Consider the following 18,321-nt stretch of genomic DNA (forward strand, 5'->3'; position numbering starts at 1 on the left):
CCACTTTCCTACAAATGGCCATATGTCATTCCCTCTCATTGCCATGTAGTACTCCATTGTGTATATATACCACATCTTCTTGATCCACTCATCAGGTGATGGGCATTTTAAACACATTATTTTAAAGGGAACCATTTTTCAGAAATCACTAAACAAAGCACCACACTAGTACAGAATGAGACCTTAAGAAACAATTATACTTTTGGTTAAGGAAAAAGGGGCCCTATTTTTTGAAAACAAATTAGCTGAATGATTCAAATTTGCATTGTGTCCAGAAATTAAAATATCATTCAATATGAAGGTCCTCTTTTCTCTGGTTTGACACCTTAAAAAAATTCTGCAGACGTTCAGCTAAACTGAAAGATTTGGTAGGATTGTATTATTTTCAAAAAAATGAAAGAAACAAAAAAACCTCCACAATAATCAAAAGAACTTTGTAACCTCAAGACAAGGCTTCTGGATAAAGTATTTAACTAATCAGAAGAAAACTTAAGCATCACAACAAAATGCTTTTTTTTAAAAAACAGAAAGGCCTGGAAATATACAAGTTAGGGATAAAAGCACTTAAACCTTTACCAGAAACATTTTAAAAATAAATAGTCTAATCCTATTATCCAAAATAATAATGTACTTTAGTGTGTGTGTAGTATAGTACTATGTGGAAAATACAAACTACAATTCTGCTGAAGATGTCAAGTTCTAGAATTCTAAGTTCATCAAACAAGACTATACATAATAAGACATATATATAGTAACACTGTTATATATATAAACAACATAATATATGTATATTATACATATATTATGTTGTTTTTTACTGTTATATATATAAACAACATAATATATGTATATTATACATATATTATGTTGTTTTTTTTACCAGAATTCATTTATTACATAACTAAATCACACGGTGACAATATATTCGAAAGGGACTAAATGAGACATGCGGAATAGTTTAAAACGTAAAAAAGGGAAATAATGTCTGAAAGACTGCTTAGAGGGGAATAATAATCTTAGTAATAATAATTAAAGAGTAAAGCGTTTTCAACCCGGCATCACAGGACCGGCTGGGCTGTAGCAGGTCTATTCACATGGATTCTGAATGACAATCAGTAGATATTCCTTATATTATATATATACATATATTATGTTGTATAATTTACTTTCTTTTTTCCTCTTAAAAACCTATGATTAGGGGTGCCTGGGTGGCTCAGTCGATTAAGTGTTCAACTTCAGTTCAGGTCATAATCTCACGGTTCGTGTGTTTGAGCCCCATGTCGGGCTCGGTGCTGACAGCTCAGAGCCTGGAGCCTGCTCAGATTCTGTGTCTCCCTCTCTCTCTGACCCTCCCTGACTCACACTCTGACTCTCCCTCTCAAAAATAAATATTAAAAAATTAAAAAATTCTATGAGTAGAGGGTAATAATAAATTATTTTGAAGAGCCCAGAAGAGAATTTATGACAAGTTTCCTTGTGGGAGAGAAAAACTCCAGCTCCTCTGGGGATCTCAATGTAAATATGTACAATCAATCAATCAATCAATCAATCAAAATAAAAGAATAGCCACACCCAACTGCTGAATCTGATAAGATTCATCTATATTTGAATCATATGCAGATCATGAGATAGTAAATGATGTAAGTGCAGGAAAATTTTGGTGCTCTTGGGTTCGGAGGGGGTATATTTGCATGTAGAGGGAATGAAAACAATTGTGAAAACAAGGTGGACTATTGTAAATTAAAATTTTTAGTCATAATTCTTTGTAATGTCTCTCACCAGGAGATACAGTCTATTTCCCTACCCATGAAATCTGAGTTGTCACCTAATTAAATAAAATCCTCTTTTGATAGAAAGGACCCTTTCAGTCAAATTAGACAGGAGTTGAATTATTAAACCTAACAGATGCCTCTCTTCCCTTACATTATTCCTTGTTTGCTTCTTTGACTCTACTCTTATCTCCTCTGTCAGACTTAAACAACAACAAACTATTTTTGGTGATACTAACAAAGAGTTTAGAAAAGATAAGGATTGGCTAATGTGTAAAAAATTGCATTCATACATTGCAAAATGGGAATATAAATAAGCATAGCCTTTCTGGTTGGGTTATTTGGTCAACGATTAGGTAACTTTCGACCAGCAATTGTATTGCCATTCACTCTAAGATAAAAATACATGGATTTATACAGAGAGATAGTTAGCAAAGATGTTTTTCAGGGTTGTTTCTATTAACAACAGCTAGAAAGCATTCTTATATACTTAATAGGTGTTATTCAGAAAACAGAATCCTATGAAGACATTGAAATAGTATTATGATAATGTTTAATTACATGGAAAATTTTTTCATATTATTTTGGTAAAGTAAAAATAAAAACAAAAAAATGTCTTGGTAAAAAAAAAAAAATAGGCTTTTATTGACCCAACTGTGAGTAAGGTGACTGCTGTTAGTTTTTTTTTTTTTTAAAGCACTTGACTACCTATGATAAAGTGAAAGGGTTGTTGACTTTTTTTTTCTTATATTTGCCATTAGAGGTGACAGCTAACACTTAGTGGGAAATTTATATCACTCTCATGAAGTAGTGAGTAAACTAGGCTTATTTAAATTTCATCTGAGTCTTGTGCTAATTCTCCCTCTAAAAAAAAATTCTTTTTAAAATCCTACTCTTTGCCAAGACATTTCTATGAAAAAGAACACTGGCTCAATCCAGAGGGTTTCCTTACAAACAAAAAATAATTTTTTTATTAACAATATATCAAAATACACACACACACACACACACACACACACACACACACACACACACAACCCACACATACCCCATGACAGACAGATCAGGCTACCTTATTCTAATTTTTTAAGACCAAAATAAAATTGTGATTACTACAAACCAACACTAAAGAATAACCTATTGCCTTAAATTTTCTAAAAAGCTATAATGACTTTCTTCTTTACAGCAAATTAAATAGAGAATCTCAACCCAATTATAGGAAAAAACTCCTATCAACTGTGTTACATGATCCTAATTATAAAGTAAGGGACCTTAGATTTAAGCATAATATCCAACCTAATTATATTTCAAACACAGTAATGGCAGAGGAACTTCTTAGTTGATTTATTGCTTAAATTATAGAAAAACAATTCAGTTATAGGACATATTCTTGCATTTAAAAGATCAGCTTTTCCATGTAATGGTTGTGTAATTTGGGTTATGAAGTAGATGCCACTTTTACAGAGTGATCATGCTTTTGAAACTGGTTCTTATCTATCACTACAGACATCTGAACTGATCTGAACTCAGTTTTTGCCAAAGTTTTGGAAACCAATCTTATTCAGGTTAGTTTCCTTTTTCAGTTTACACAAATTTTAACTTAAGTTTTCATAACTCCTCCCACTTGTGTATTATGATATTCTTATTCATCCTTGTTATATAATTATGACAAAATATAGCACAAAAGTTATTCTCCTGGTGGAAAGGAGCAAAAATATTTATGAACATGCTCTTCAAGTTCTTAAAAAAGATATTCTAACATTTTCAAATATTAAACAATCTCAATGTCTGCTGCTTGATTGTTTTCAGATTTTTCAGGCTTCTGAAGGTCCATTTTCCATTAAAATTCCAATAGAATCACTTGAGTTTCATTGGGGGAATTCAGTAACCTTTTAAAAGCCTGTGGATACTCCTCATTTTTCTGTTGCAATTTTCACAGAGTTAATATTTCTCTTAAAACTTTTGGTTCCAAATTTTGCCTTCTCTGTCTCAAAATTTATGTCATTCCTAGGGTGATCATATCACTTGCTCTTCAAAGCAGGACTCTGATTAGAACCAAGGGGGTGGTATTAATAATGACCTCAAAAGGGGCGTCTGGGTGGCTCAGTTGGTTAAGCATCCGACTCTTGATCTCTGCTCACATCATGATCTCATGGTTCCTGGATCGAGACCTGTGTCAGAGTCTATGCTGACAGCATGGAGCCTGCTGGAGATTCTCTCTCCCTCTCTCTCTGCCCTGTCCAATTGTTCTCACTTACATGTGCTCTCTCTCTCTAAATAAACAAACTTAAAAAAATTAATGACCTTAAGAAAATGGTATTGTCCTCAACAAACCAGTAAGGTGGAGTCACCGATTTCATACCAAAAGATATTCCTAGTTAGCTGTGGCCATCCTCAACTTTTTTTCTCCCTTAAGATCCTTACTCTCACTTCTTCTGGACCCTTCTCACATCTTTGTTTATAACCCCCAACTCTGTATCTTCTTTCTGTTCTGCCACAGGTAGCTTAAAAATTCTATTTTACTTTGAGAACTCAACTTTTCTCTTATTATTAAGACAACATAAGGAGTACTGCCTATTTGACAACCAAAAATGATCCATCAAATCATTTCCCTAAACTGGAAAACCCGTATTCCTATGGGTACTCCTCTTCTAGTGTAAAAGACACAATTACCATGTTGTAGGTTTGTTTTAGTATATACAACATGTACAGTCCTTCCCACTGTAATTGAATCTTTCCTCAACAATAATATTGCACATTTTGGAACTCCTGTGATTCTTTTTACTGGATCTTTTCTCCCATCTCCCAGATTCTGTGGTTAATATCTCATTCCTGACTTTCAGTTGAATGACCTTGGGTGCTAGAGCTGTCTGGCTAATACAAAGAGCTAGAAGTTTCTGGGACCCACCTTCCTCCTTCCTCTAGCATCTATGAGCCAACAGCTGACTGGTGTGAGTATTAAAAACCCCACTCCTTTTTTTCTAAAACCACAACCTTTGGGGTTTAAACTACAGAGTATCTCCCCTAATCAGACTGAGTATCTAGCTTTGCTGTTTCCCTGTGCAGAAGAGTGAACATAGGAGGCCTGACAGTGTTACCCTTAGACAGTCTTGTTCACTAGGTTGACCCTTGGCTTGCATCTGAGCACTTCAATTTCTGGAAGTCTCCGTCATTGTCTAAATGAGAAGTGTTGATCACTGTACTTAGAGTATTTGCACAATGTGGTTTAGGTTGAACATGTGCTTTCCCTTTGGAGTCTGGAATATTTTTATGAGCTAGGCAAAGGATGACTACATGGCTGACTCTAGCTATAAACCCTGAATACCTACCTAAACTCAGAAGAGCTTCCCTGAAGACAACGCTTCCAATGTGCTGACACAACTCATTGGTGAAAAAATTACACACATACTGTTTGACTCTGTGGGGAGAGGACTCTTGGAAGCCTGTGCCTAGTTTCCTCCAGACTTTTGCTCCATATGCCTATTCCCTTCACTAATTTTGCTTGTATTCTGTCACTGTAATAGATCAAAGCTCTGGGTATGTCTCTGTGTTGAGTTCTCTGAGTCCCTCTAGTGGGTGTGGTCTTGGGTACTCAAGACACATTACCTCTTCCCTATTTTGCTCCTTTATTCCCTCTATTCTTACTGGTTTTTCCTGGGAGCACACACTTAATAAACTGTGTGCATCCCAATCCTTGACCTGGTTTATACTTTGAGGAGGACTTATTAATACTTTTAATCAGTCAAAATATTAGTCTCAACTATAAGCTTTATAATTTTTCTATTCTTGGAATGCTCTGCTCCAAGAATAGAAAACTTTAATTCCTCATCCTATATAGCTCTGTCCCACTTAAGACTGTGATTCTTTTAAAGAAAAATGTATTCATTTTGTACATGTGAACATGTGTGAGCAGGGGAGGGACAGAGAGAAAATCCCAAGTAGGCTCCATGCAGTCAGCACAATGCCCAATGTGGGGCTCAATCTCATGAACTGTGAGAACATCACCTGAACTGAAATCAAGAGTTGGACACCTAACCAACTGAGCCTGCTCAGATGCCTCCCTTTTCTTAAATTAGAGAGAGAAAAGCACATGCAAGGAAAGGAAAGGGGAAGAGGGAGAGAGAATCATAAGCAGACTCCATGCTCAACATTGAGTGTGGAGCCTAATACAGGGATTGATCCCACGATTCTCGGATCATGACCTGAGCCCAAATCAAGAGTCAGATACTCAACTGACCAAGTCACCCAGGTGCCCTCAGACTATTATTCTTAATAATCATACATGTGGACAAATTCAATGTTTATACAATTTATAAATTGGACACAAATTGTACTATAAGGCTTAAAATAAAATAGAGCAGTATCTCACCCCATCTCTCCCAAAACGGAGTCTTGCCCTCCAGAGGTAAGAATTTTTAATATTTTCCAGATATTTATTCCTGCATTTATTTCAAGATACTGAAATGATAACCTTTATATTACTCTTAATACTGAATACATTGGAAAAAAGAAGTATGACCTGAAGTACTTAGGAAATAAATAGTAGTCAAGTCTTCCCTTTCCTCTACTCATATTTGAATACATACCTCATTCAGAAGGAAGAAGCTTGAGGTAAAAATTTCAGAAAGAGTAAGCAGTCATATGACAAGCCAGCCATTTGGACATAAATATCACCATCTCCCATCATTTACAAAAAGTTCTTTTGGCATTTCTGATGATATGCGCAAGTGTTCCAAAAGAGGTAGAGAAACTTACTGTAAAGGCTTTCTTTGGTACTAATCTCAACATATTCTTAATCATAGGTATTTTCTTAGTATTATCCAAACCCAGTCAGTTTGCTTTGGTGTTGGTAGTCTTAGGGTCACAGAGTTGGGTCTCAGGCTCCACCAAAACAATTCTTTTCTTGGGGCACCTGGGTGGCTCACTTTGGCTCAGGTCATGATCTCACAGCTCATGGGTTCATTCAAGCCCTGCATCGGGCTCTGTGCTGACAGCTCAGAGTCTGCTTCAGATTCTGAGTCTCCCTCTTTCTATGCCTCTTCCCTGCTCACACTCTGTCTCTGTCTCTCTCTCTCTCTCTCTCAAAAATAAACAATAAAAAAATAAAATAAAAAAATAGTCCTTTTCTGATTTTACTACATTGGTTCATAAGCTTCATTGCACATCAGAGCAATCTAGGGAGCTTCATAAAAATGCAGCTTTCTCTCTAAAAATAGGTGGCACCTAGGTGGCTCAGTCAGATGAGTGTCTGATTCTTGATTCAGGTTATGATTCCAAGGTCATGAGATTAAGCTCTGTATTAAGCTCCAGACTGAGCATGGAGCTTTCTTGAAATTCTCTCTTCCCTCCCCCTTTTTCCCCACCCCCTGCTCTTGCCTCTCTTCCCCATTTGTGTGGTCTCTCTCTATAAAATAAAAAAAAAAAGCAGCTCACTGGCACTTGCCTCCACGACTGCAATTCATTGGGTCTGTTGAGAAGATGATGTAGGAATCTGATTTTATAGTATACTTAAAGGGATTGTGGTATTGGGGGATCTAGAACAGTCTTTGAAAAAATGGATCTAGAATCTCACAGGATTAACTAAAAAATGTTTGCATAAAATGAATACATATGTATGTCAATAGATCTTATATCCATTTACATAGACTGATAAATATCTAATGTTACTGATATAGTACTACTATTTGTACATGAAACATTTGTTGGTAGGTGTTCTTAATAACCCTATAGGTTTTAACCATGATATAATAGTGTGGTCCAGTCAAGTTTTGAATGTATGGAAAACATTTGTTTTTAATGACATTTAAAGTCAGTTAGTTTTCATAAATAAAGTAGAGTGATTAAAGGTTATTAATATAACAATTACAATTTCATTTATTTACATTTTGACAATCTTTACCCAATGGGAGAGGAAGAAGCTGAGCCAGAGCCATGGTGCTTTAAAAATAGCATAATATACTTCAAGGGTCCTGGCTGGTCATTGCTCTTTCTACTGTACCCTTAGGAGCTATGTAATGATGAATTGTATTGATTTACTTCCACAGAAATATTAGTTTTTGGTTTCATAAAAATCTGAGTCAAGTATGAATGTGAGTCATAAATGTCAATGTCATTGCTTATATGTTAACTGTTAATGATGTGGAGAAGAATAAGAAATGTAGCATAGAAGCTGTAGGCATTTTGAAACTGTTGAGGTTACTGCTTTACAGAGTAATGCCAATAACAAAATACAAAACTGTGGCTTTGAAATTCTGATATCTGAAATAGAGCAGATAGTAATGAAATATGGATGGCCCCACTGTTTTTTTTTTTCAACAGAGGGGAGGGATATGTGGAAACAGTATCGGGATTACAGTCTCCTTAAGTAATCAATATGACAAGGGATCTTCTTATACAAGAATAATGGAAGAATATTCTATGTTCATGGGTTGGAAGAACAAATATTGTTAAAATGTCACTACTACCCAAACCAATCTACATATTCAATGCAATCCCTATCAAAATAACACCAGCATTCTTCACAGAGCTAGAGCAAACAATCCTAAAATTTGTATGGCACCACAAAAGACCCTAAATAGCCAAAGTAATTCCAAAAAAGAAGACCAAAGCTGGGGGAGTCAGAATCCCTGACTTCAGGCTATATTACAAAGCTGTAATCATCAAGACAGTATGGTACTGGCACCAACACAGACACATAAATCAATGGAATAGAAAAGAGAACCAAGAAATGGATCCACAAATGTATGGCCAGTTAATCTTTGACAAAGCAGGAAAGAATATCCAATGGAAAAAAGACAGTCTCTTTGGCAAATGGTATTGGAAAAAGGGGACAGAGACATGCAGAAGAATGAACCTGGACCACATTCTTACACCATATACAAAAATAAACTCAAAATGGATGAAAGACCTGAATGTAAGACAGGAAGTTTTCAAAATCCTAGAGAGAAAAACAGACAACAACCTCTGACCTTGACCAGAGGAACTTCTTACTTAACATGTCTCTGAAGGCAAGGGAAACAAAAGCAGAAATAAACTATTGGGGGCTCATCAAGATAAAAAGTTTCTGCATGGTGAAGGAAACAATCACCAAAACTAAAAGGCAACCAAGAGAATGGGAGGAGATACTTGTAAATGACATATCAGATAAAAGATTAGTATCCAAAATCTATACAGAACTTACTGAACTCAATAGCCAAAAACAAATAATCCAGTGAAGGTATGGCCAAAAGACATGAACAATTTTCCAAAGAAGACATCCAGATGGCTAACAGACACATTAAAAAATTGCTCAACATCACTCATCATCAGGAAAGTACAAATCAAAACCACAATGAGAAACCACCTCACACCTGTCTGAATGGCTAAAACTGGCAACTCAGGCAATGATAGATGTCAGGGAGATGTGGAGAAAGAGGAAACCTTTTGTACTGGTGGTGGGAATGTGAGCTGGTGAAGCCACTCTGGAAAACAGTATGGGGATTCTTAAAAAAATTAAAAATAAAACTACCCTATGACTCAACTGCACTACTAGGTATTTATCCTACAGATGTGAGAGTGCTGTTGTTTATAGCAGTGCTATTGACAGTAGCCCAAGTATGGAAAGAGCCCAATTGTCCATCAACAGATGAATGGATAAAGAAGATGTGGAATGTATGTATAATATATATATAACATATATATACACACTCACACACACACAATGGAGTATTACTTGGTGATCATAAAGAATGAACTCTAGACATTTACAACAATGTAGATGGAACTGGAGTGTATTATGCTAAGTGAAATAAGTCAGCCAGAAAAAGACAAATGTTTTGTGATTTCACTCATATGTGGAATTTAAGATACAAAACAGTTAGACATATGGATGGGAAGCAAAAATAATATAAAAACAGGGAGGGAGACAAACTATAAGAGACTCTTAAATACAGAAAACAAACTGAGGTTGTTGGAGGGTAGGGGGATGGACTAACTGGGCAAGGGGCATATTCCTAAAATCATTATTACACTACATGTTAATTAACTTGGAGTAAATTTAAAAAAATAATTAAAAGAAGAAAGTAAAAGAACAACAAAAGAGACAATGGATCTTATTTTCCACTTTCAGCCCAACAGTCTTGCTTTGTTATATCTCTAACCAACCAATCTGTAGTTGTACCAGACAAGACTACCCAGAGTACTCCTGCCGCACCAAATTTATACCTTCTGACAAAAAACGCAAATTTCATAAAAACTGAAATAGGGCAGATTTTGTTTTGTCTTAAAGGCCCAATAAACTCTAGAATCTCTCTCCCTACCAACCTCAAATGTCACCATCAGATCTTTGGAATAGCTTCTGTACTTGTGCTGAGAGATTAGGAATTGCTTTTCTGATGATTAAATTATGAGTGGCATTTTTTTCTATTACACATCAAGTGTTTATCTTTTTGTAAAGTCTGTCTTCTGAGTTCTCTTTCATCTCATATTTCTGTTTACCACCTCTGTCTGAGAATCTATGTAAAATCCCTCCTGAGTGCTCTCAACACCCCTCCGCAGCCCTGCTCTTTAGAAGACAAGGAGAAAGATGAACAATAACCAGCAGCAAAGCCTAATGACCTTTGGAAGCCTGAACAAAAAATATTTCAGGGAAAAAAATGGAGACTTTCAATGCTTTGAGGTCATTAACTAAGTTGTGAAATTTGTGAGGAACGTGGGAGGGGAAAAAAGGCCTTTTTATTATTTGCTAACATTCACAAGCTCTAATTCTTCATTTCCCTAGATGAGCTTTAACTTAATTATAAAACAAAATCTATAGCTGGAGCCAGGCCTAGAGGTAGAGTCTGTACAACTAATCAACTTTAATTCCCTGGGTTCGATTTAATTACAAAACAACATTTGGTGCAGCTGCTAAACACTTACCAGGTGACCACATGATAATACTGGAGTAGCATTTACAAGTCTCCAGCTTTTACTCTATTCTATCAGCACAATTAGGTTTTGGCAATATATAAATCTGAGAAGCCTGTAGGATTTAAAATAATAAAGAATTTTCTTGATTTTCTACAATGCTGTATTTGAGAGAGTTAAATGCTGAGTTGCACCACAACCAGTTCATGTCAGCAAGTAAAAGTTAATCATGAAATAGATATCCTGATAAAAGACAGTAGTAACAAATTGAATGTCAATAGTATGCTTCTTTTCCTTAATTCATTTTTTGGGGGGGAGATAGGCAAAGTGAAATCAATGTATATATACCGTGAACTATCAATGTGCCTTTTGAGTTATAATGTATATTACTTTTATCCAATATAACTTGACATATATCACTCATTCTTCTGCTTGTTTTTTAGTGTTAAGATAATATAGGAGGGTGATTACTTGTGTTACAAAATGTTTCTTACCTGAGAAAATTAAAATTAACTGCTGATATGTTCACATAGCCAGTTAAATATACTGAATTCATACAAATATCCAGGAAGATCACTGCAGTAAATGAGACCTGATTTTCCATTCGATAATATTTAGGCAGAAATGCCATGCACAATTAACTTTTTATTTTGCTGTTTTTGTCACCTTAGTTCATTCAAATTCATCTTTTACAATGTATGGGATCATAGTTCCTCCCAAGGTCTGTAGGAGGATAAGAAAAATTATTTGCATTTAGGGGAAAAAATCAGCAGAATCAGGAAGGGAGTTACCAGTGATACCGAAATAAATATAACCCTTACTGTTTTTACAGCAACTCAGAAAAAGTTAATACAGATTGCCATCTAATCCAAATAAAGATCTGAAGTTGGTGAATAAGTGCAACAGAATGCATTTCTTTTGCTTCTTCTCCCCATTAGATGTCAATCTCCTTTTCTTTCTCTTTAGAGCGGAACTGGGTAAAAGGCAATTACATCTATGAAAGGCAGAAAATCTAGAGAAAGGCAGAATACATAAGATGCATCACAAAATATCTGCAGCAATAATCCCTTTCCTCACCTTCAGCCTCAAGCACTGGTTTGGATTTTACCTGAGGCTGTCCCGCATGGCTACACTGGACCCTGGACAAAGACAACACTCTACGTTTCAAAGTCGAAAGGCTAATTTCTCAGAACTGGCACTGTTTGTCAGTGTCTCACCTCAGAGAGTATCTTTCTCTACTGAACAGTGACTGAGTCACAGGAGGAAACAGTTCTGCTTGCTGGAAGAAAATCGGATGGAAGGAATTATGACGGTTACCAGATGTTCCAGTGCCCCTGAGGGGGTACCAGAACATTTCTGCGTGTGCTGTAAAGGGCATAAACTGTCAGATCATGGGGCCCTGGGGCTTGGCGCTCATGCTGCTCTGATGTGCAGAGTCATAGCATTCGAGAGGTGGAGGGACCCTTAGAGAGGATTTCAGTCAAAGGTTTTAAACTGCGGTGGAGGAGTTCTAGGTTTCCTACGTGTGACTCGGAGATTACTGAAGAGTAAGAGGGTCTCCCCAAAACATCAGCAGTGCTCATGGAGAGGATGTAAAAATCTTATATTAGGATAATAAAGACAGGATATTTTTTCAAACAAAAATTGTGAAAGTCTACAGGAATTCCTGGGGTTTCAGAAAGGACACTGGTAGGAAATCACCATCTATGATATTCTTAGGGGAGAGGCTCCCCAATGCCCGGGGTTGACTCAGGATATCTAGGCTGCAAAAGACCATGTGGTTTGGGAGTCTGGAAATTAAATTATTCCTCTAAAATACAAATATCATGGCAGGAAATAAAGGCTTTTCTATTCAAGTCAACCAATTCTTACCATCCTTTATTTACATATCTATGGCAAATAAAAAATAACACTTAAAGTTACACTTCCATGCTATTTTTTAAATTTTTTAAATGTTTATTTTTGAGTGAGAATGAGAGAGTGCTCAAGCGAGCATGAGCAGAGTAGGGGCAGAGAAAAAGAGGGAGACACAGAATCCGAAGCAGGCTCCAGGCTCTGAGCTGTCAACAAAAACCCCAGGGCCGGAATCCACAAACCTTAAGATCATGACCTGAGGTAAAGTCAGATACTTAACTGACTGAGCTACCCAGGCACCCCTGTTTTCAAATTACAATTTAATACTTTATTCTTTTTTTTTTAACTGTTTTATTTATTTTTGAGAGAGAGAGAGAGAGAGAGAGAGACAGACAGACAGACAGTATGAGCAGGGGAGGTTCAGAGAGAGAGGGAGACACAGAACAGGAAGATAGGCTCCAGGCTCTGAGCTGTTAGCACAGAGCCCGATGTGGGGCTCAAACCTACAAACCGTGAGATCATGACCTGAGCTGAAGTTAGACGCTTAACTGACTGAGCCACCCAGGTGCCCCAATACTTTATTTTCATGATGATGATGTAATTCTTATTCTGTCCTCCAAAATTAAGAAATACCAATTATCGTTCAAAGAACCTCCTCATTGCCACCATGAGAGAGAGAGAGATTGAGAGAAAAGGGAGAATGAAAAGACAAGTAAAAGAAAGAAAAGAAAAATAAAGAAGGAAGGAAGGAAGGAAAGAAGGATGGAAGGGAACAAAGAGGAGAAGGGAGAGACAGAGGGTAAGATGGGAGGGAGGGAAAGAAAGAAGGAAGCAACAGCGATTTCTGTGTTTGTAAATGGAGCACAATATGATAAAGGGGCGTGAGATTTTAACATAAGGTAAGGCATATCTCCAGACATTCATAAAAGCAGGGTAGATACACCTGCCTGACTCACCGTCACTGTTGATGCAAACAACCTCCTGAACTTGAGTGCCTGGGCCACACTCCTTTCCGTTGTCTGGTTCGCAGTCTCCGAGCCTCACTGCTTTCCACTGGTAGCAGGATGGCTCTTCGCAGGGAATGGCTTCCCGTAAGTGAGGGCAGTTCCCAGTGCCTCCAGAGCCTCCAGTGGGCTCACTGGTAATACGCCGCTTCCTCAGTTTGAAACCTGAATTATTGAGGAAGGAAGATATTTACTGTTTCTGTCATGGGTGAGTATTTCAGAAGGCTGAATGAAAACATGGGTGAGAGCTGGATGCAGGTGGAGGGTAGAAGTCAGATCTGCTTTAATCACTGGTGTATCCTCAAATTCTAGCTTAATGTGAGCTCATCAATCATTTATTAAATGGATAAATAAATGAGTGAACAGAAAGGCCAAAGAGGGAAAGCAAGTAAAGCCATACATCTGTCATCTCCTTCACAGGACCGGAGAGAGGCAGAGAGGCAGAAAGAGAGAGAGAGACAGACAGACACAAAGACAGACAGAGAAAACACACACACACACACACACACACACACACACAGAATGATTTTGGCTGATTTGGAAACTGTGTAGTTATAAAATATTCAAAGAAACAATGAAATCTTGTTATTTGGACATATTCATGACCAAAGTGCTATTAATTTGAATTCTTCAACACTATCACATAATTAAATTTGAAATGATACCTCTGAGAAGTTGCATGGTCCCAGATAAATGGTCAGTTTGAGCCTCAGTTGATTTTAGACCCCCTGGAAATATAAACTAATGATATAAGGCATCTGGGCTCCAATGAGGAGTCTTCAGATTCATGCTCTGTGGTCGAACAGCACCTGACTATTGTCCTTCTGACAGTGCACACCAAAGTAATGTCTGTTTATTACTATGTAAACATATTAGAATCACTGGAAGACTGTCTTTGAAAGGAAACAAGAAAATGTATTCAATTACTAGATCATGTGAAAATTACCTCCTCATGTTCGCCACATGCAGGAAACCACTGCATTTATTTGACTCCTTATAGATATATCATTTGCCTCATAAAAACAATAGAGCTTTTTTTTCCCCTTTTTTACCTTTAAAGTAATAAGGAGTTCTGTCTATTGAGGACGAGCTATGGATGAGGCATTGAAGAAAGTGGTTTATGTTTATTATCCCATTGATTCTTTAGAGAAAACTTGCGTAGCAGATATTACATCCCTCTTACAGATAAGTGGACAAAGATTTAGATAATTCACTTCAGTTTTAATGTTCTGGTACCAACATCAGAGTAGATTTATTCATCTTTTGCAATCAATACTCTTTAGCCATTCTGGAAAATATCACAAATGAATAATCACAAGTAACAGGGAGGAGCATTTTAAAATAATTCACATTTGATTCAACTGATGAGAGTTTTAAGCATGTCATGTTAATAGGACGTACCTTTTTTGCCTTGCTGGTCATTACAGTTTTCATAAGTACAAGGTCCCCAAGCTGACCAAGGTGACACCTCACATTCAATAGGACAGGGAATGTGGCACAGCTGTGTAGTATTAGGGACAGGGCCAGTGCATGATTTCAAGTCCACTGGTTTTGAGGCTGTTTAGAGAAAAATACAAAGATCTCTTGAGAATTAAACAAACTGTGATAGTCAACAATATGACTTTTCTGTGTGTGTATAGACAAGCGTCACTAACACATTATTCCACTGCTTCTTCGCTATATCCTAGGAAAAAAGGAGCAAGAATGGGGGGAGAGGGAAGCAGTATAGTGTAGTCCAAGGAAACTGGACTAGAAGTCTTGGAGATTGGTTATCTCTAGCTTTACTACTTATTAGCCATGTGATTAATAACGTTAAGTCTAACTTTCCTAATCAGTAAAAGAATCCTTAAGGTTAATTTTATCTCTAAAATTCTATATTTAGATTCTAAGTAAGTGGAATCTGCTTTAGAGGACGCAACACAGTGGCACAGGGCCAATGGCAATAACATAATAATATATAATAATATATATGGAAAAAGTCTCCACTTCATGGCTTCTGCTGGAGCAGTCTCCTTTCCATTTTGGTCCAAAGAGAGGATATAATAAAGTAAGAGATATAATAAAGTAAGAGCTTATGCCACCAATGTGGTGTCTCTCTCCACCTCCAGCTAGAGGACTCTCCAGATACTTTCCAGAACTTTTACGGTATACATTATCTACCTATATGATCCAAATCTCAGAATTGTTAAGGCAACTAGTTTATAATTGGCTATATCTGTTCATAAGTTGACCAATGAACCCATCTACTTTTGCTTACCCTTGTTTCTTTTCTATTTTGATGCCTGGAGTTTGGCTATTTTGTATAAGACACAGTTGACCAATTAATGTCAACATGTATCCACAGTTCTAGTTAAAAATGACTAAGAGAGAAAAATATTTTAGGGACAGCAGAAGAAAATCAGGTTTAGCAATATATAATATACAGCTGTAGTTGCTTTTGTGGTATAAATTTCAAGAAGGAAACGTCTTAGACATTCCTTTAATAAAAAAGCTAGTTCTTTAGGTCTGATAATTTGGAACACCCACCCTTTCATAAAGGACTGAAATAGGGGAGGTCTTAGAGAATTCCCATTCTCTTTACGTAAAGAACTATCAAATTCCAAACACATGGGTTACACTTAGAAGCTCATGGAGAAGTTAAGATATTTTAAACTATATTATCCTAACTTTTAAATAAACATACTAAATATACTTGCTTGTAGTTTAAACTCTAAGGCAAACGGTAGGCATTGTACATCCCTCAATTTTCTGCAAGTACAAACGCCCATGGTCATAGATACTACCTGAAGGCTATTATATTAACTCCTCTTTCTAAAATAGTTTTTCAGTTCTGAAAATTATTCTATATTTTAATTTTTCTTTTTCCTCTTCAGAGCACTCAACTTCTCTCTCTCCTCTTTCCTCTCACTCCTCCCGGACTCTACCCACTTCAGTGAAAATAAATGATCAGGACACTCCTAATTTGCTTACTATATAGAGCACCATGAACATTCTCACTGAAGTTTATCAGAATTATTGCCGCTATGTCTTGTAATGTCAGCCAAAGCCAAAAATGATTACTTTTATTGCTTTCCAACAATGAGAGTATTTGGTACACTGATGACAGAAAATACAGAAATAAGTGCTTCACGTCTTAGAATATAAAAAAAAATAACTTGACATCAATGACACATATTTCACATAAAATGAAAAAAAATTAATATCCTTACAGGTGTGAGAGTCTTGTGATGGTTAACTTTATGTGTCAACTTGTCTGGACAAAGGGATACCCACAAAGCTAATAAAACACTGTTTCTAGGTATGTCTGTGAGGACATTTGGGGAAAAGATAAGCATCTGAATCAGTAGACTGAGTGAAGAAGACAGCCCTAACCAATGTGGGTAGGGCATTATGCAACCTATTGAAAGCCCCAATAGAACAAAAAGGTGGAAATTTGTAAAATAACGTTCTTTCTGAGCTGGGGAATCCATCTTTCCCTGCTCTTGGACATCAGAGTATTCCTGGTTCTGGAAAACCAGGAACCAGGAAAGTATCCCAGTGACTTCATTCCCATATCTGTGGGAGCCACTTCCTATACTAAATCTCCTTATATAAATATATATATATGTATATATATATATATATATTCCATTGGTCTTGACAAATACAAAGTTACAGAATGTACAAAAACTCCTTTAACTGAGAAGTAACAGAAGCAATTTGTTCACTTGTGTAATCTTTCAGACTATCATTTAAATTAGCAACCAAATAGAAATTAACTGAAAAGTCTCCATTTTTTTCTTTCAATTGACTAAAAGTAACTTAGAATTTAGTGTTATATTCTTTTGGAAATTACGGTTACTACAAAGGGAAGTCTACTTTTAGCAAAGTCTTCCTTAACTATGCAGTTGTGAGGACTATTAGAGCCTGAGGAAGTATAGTTTATATGTAAGGTTGAAAACTTTAGAAGGGAAACGGGTTTTATCAAGAAAACAGTATAAAACATTGTGTTTCTAATAAGTCGTCATTTTTAAAAATTCTAGCTTTTGGTGTATTTTGAATGAATCAAATAGAATAATCAGTCATAAGAATGTTCTTGGGCTGTTAAAAGAGAAATGTGATGAATAAAGCCTTGAGAAAGACTGCTGAAAGCAAAATACTCTTCAGATCTATTAAGCTAACCAAGTCTATACTGAGATAAAGTTATTGAAAAATAACCTCAACTTTATAGATCCCTTTACCAATATAAATACTTATACATATATTACATGGTTCACATTTAGAAGCTCATAGAGAAATTAAGATGCTTTAAGTTATAGATAAATATAAATTAATTAATTAATTAATATAGATTTCTTTTGCATATGATTCTATTTCTTTGGTGATTTTCCTTATAGTTTTTTGGTAAGTAGAGTATATATTATTTTTTAATAATAGATACTAGCTGAGCTCCCAAATCTGTATGCCAATTCCATTTTTGCCCATGAATTATTTGGAATCAATGTGATTCAATAAGTGAAGGACAGACAGACACAGAAGAATGCACTAGATTCTAATCTGTGACATCTAATTCCTATAGTTCGGTATTATATAACTCAGTGTCTACTGCTCATCCCATATTCTCAAATACTGAGATTTGAATTCCTAGGAATGGTTCAGTCATTATTCTTGTATAGTTTTATCACTTAAAATATTGTTCATTCAGTCTAAGTTTCAAAGAAACTTTATTAATTTTTTTAAAAAAATGTCTTACTGCTGGGGAGCCTGGGTGGCTTAATCAGTTAAGTGTCCAACTTCAACTCAGGTCATGATCTTGCAGTTCGTGAGTT

At 36.2% G+C, this 18,321-nt stretch overlaps 1 protein-coding gene across 1 annotated transcript in view; it reads right to left on the reverse strand.

Moving 5' to 3' along the window:
• THSD7A (thrombospondin type 1 domain containing 7A) overlaps positions 1–18,321 on the reverse strand; it is a 430,772-nt gene that overhangs the window by 157,435 nt on the left and 255,016 nt on the right. Inside the window, exons 5-6 of the mRNA XM_029929576.1 lie at positions 14,915–15,070; positions 13,466–13,678 (exon numbers count right to left, since the gene is read on the reverse strand). Of these exons, the coding sequence (XP_029785436.1) occupies positions 13,466–13,678; positions 14,915–15,070 (369 nt within the window). The remainder of the gene's footprint in view (positions 1–13,465; positions 13,679–14,914; positions 15,071–18,321) is intronic.

This window comes from Suricata suricatta, chromosome 2, assembly GCF_006229205.1.
Source record: "Suricata suricatta isolate VVHF042 chromosome 2, meerkat_22Aug2017_6uvM2_HiC, whole genome shotgun sequence".
Classification (NCBI taxonomy): domain Eukaryota; kingdom Metazoa; phylum Chordata; class Mammalia; order Carnivora; family Herpestidae; genus Suricata; species Suricata suricatta.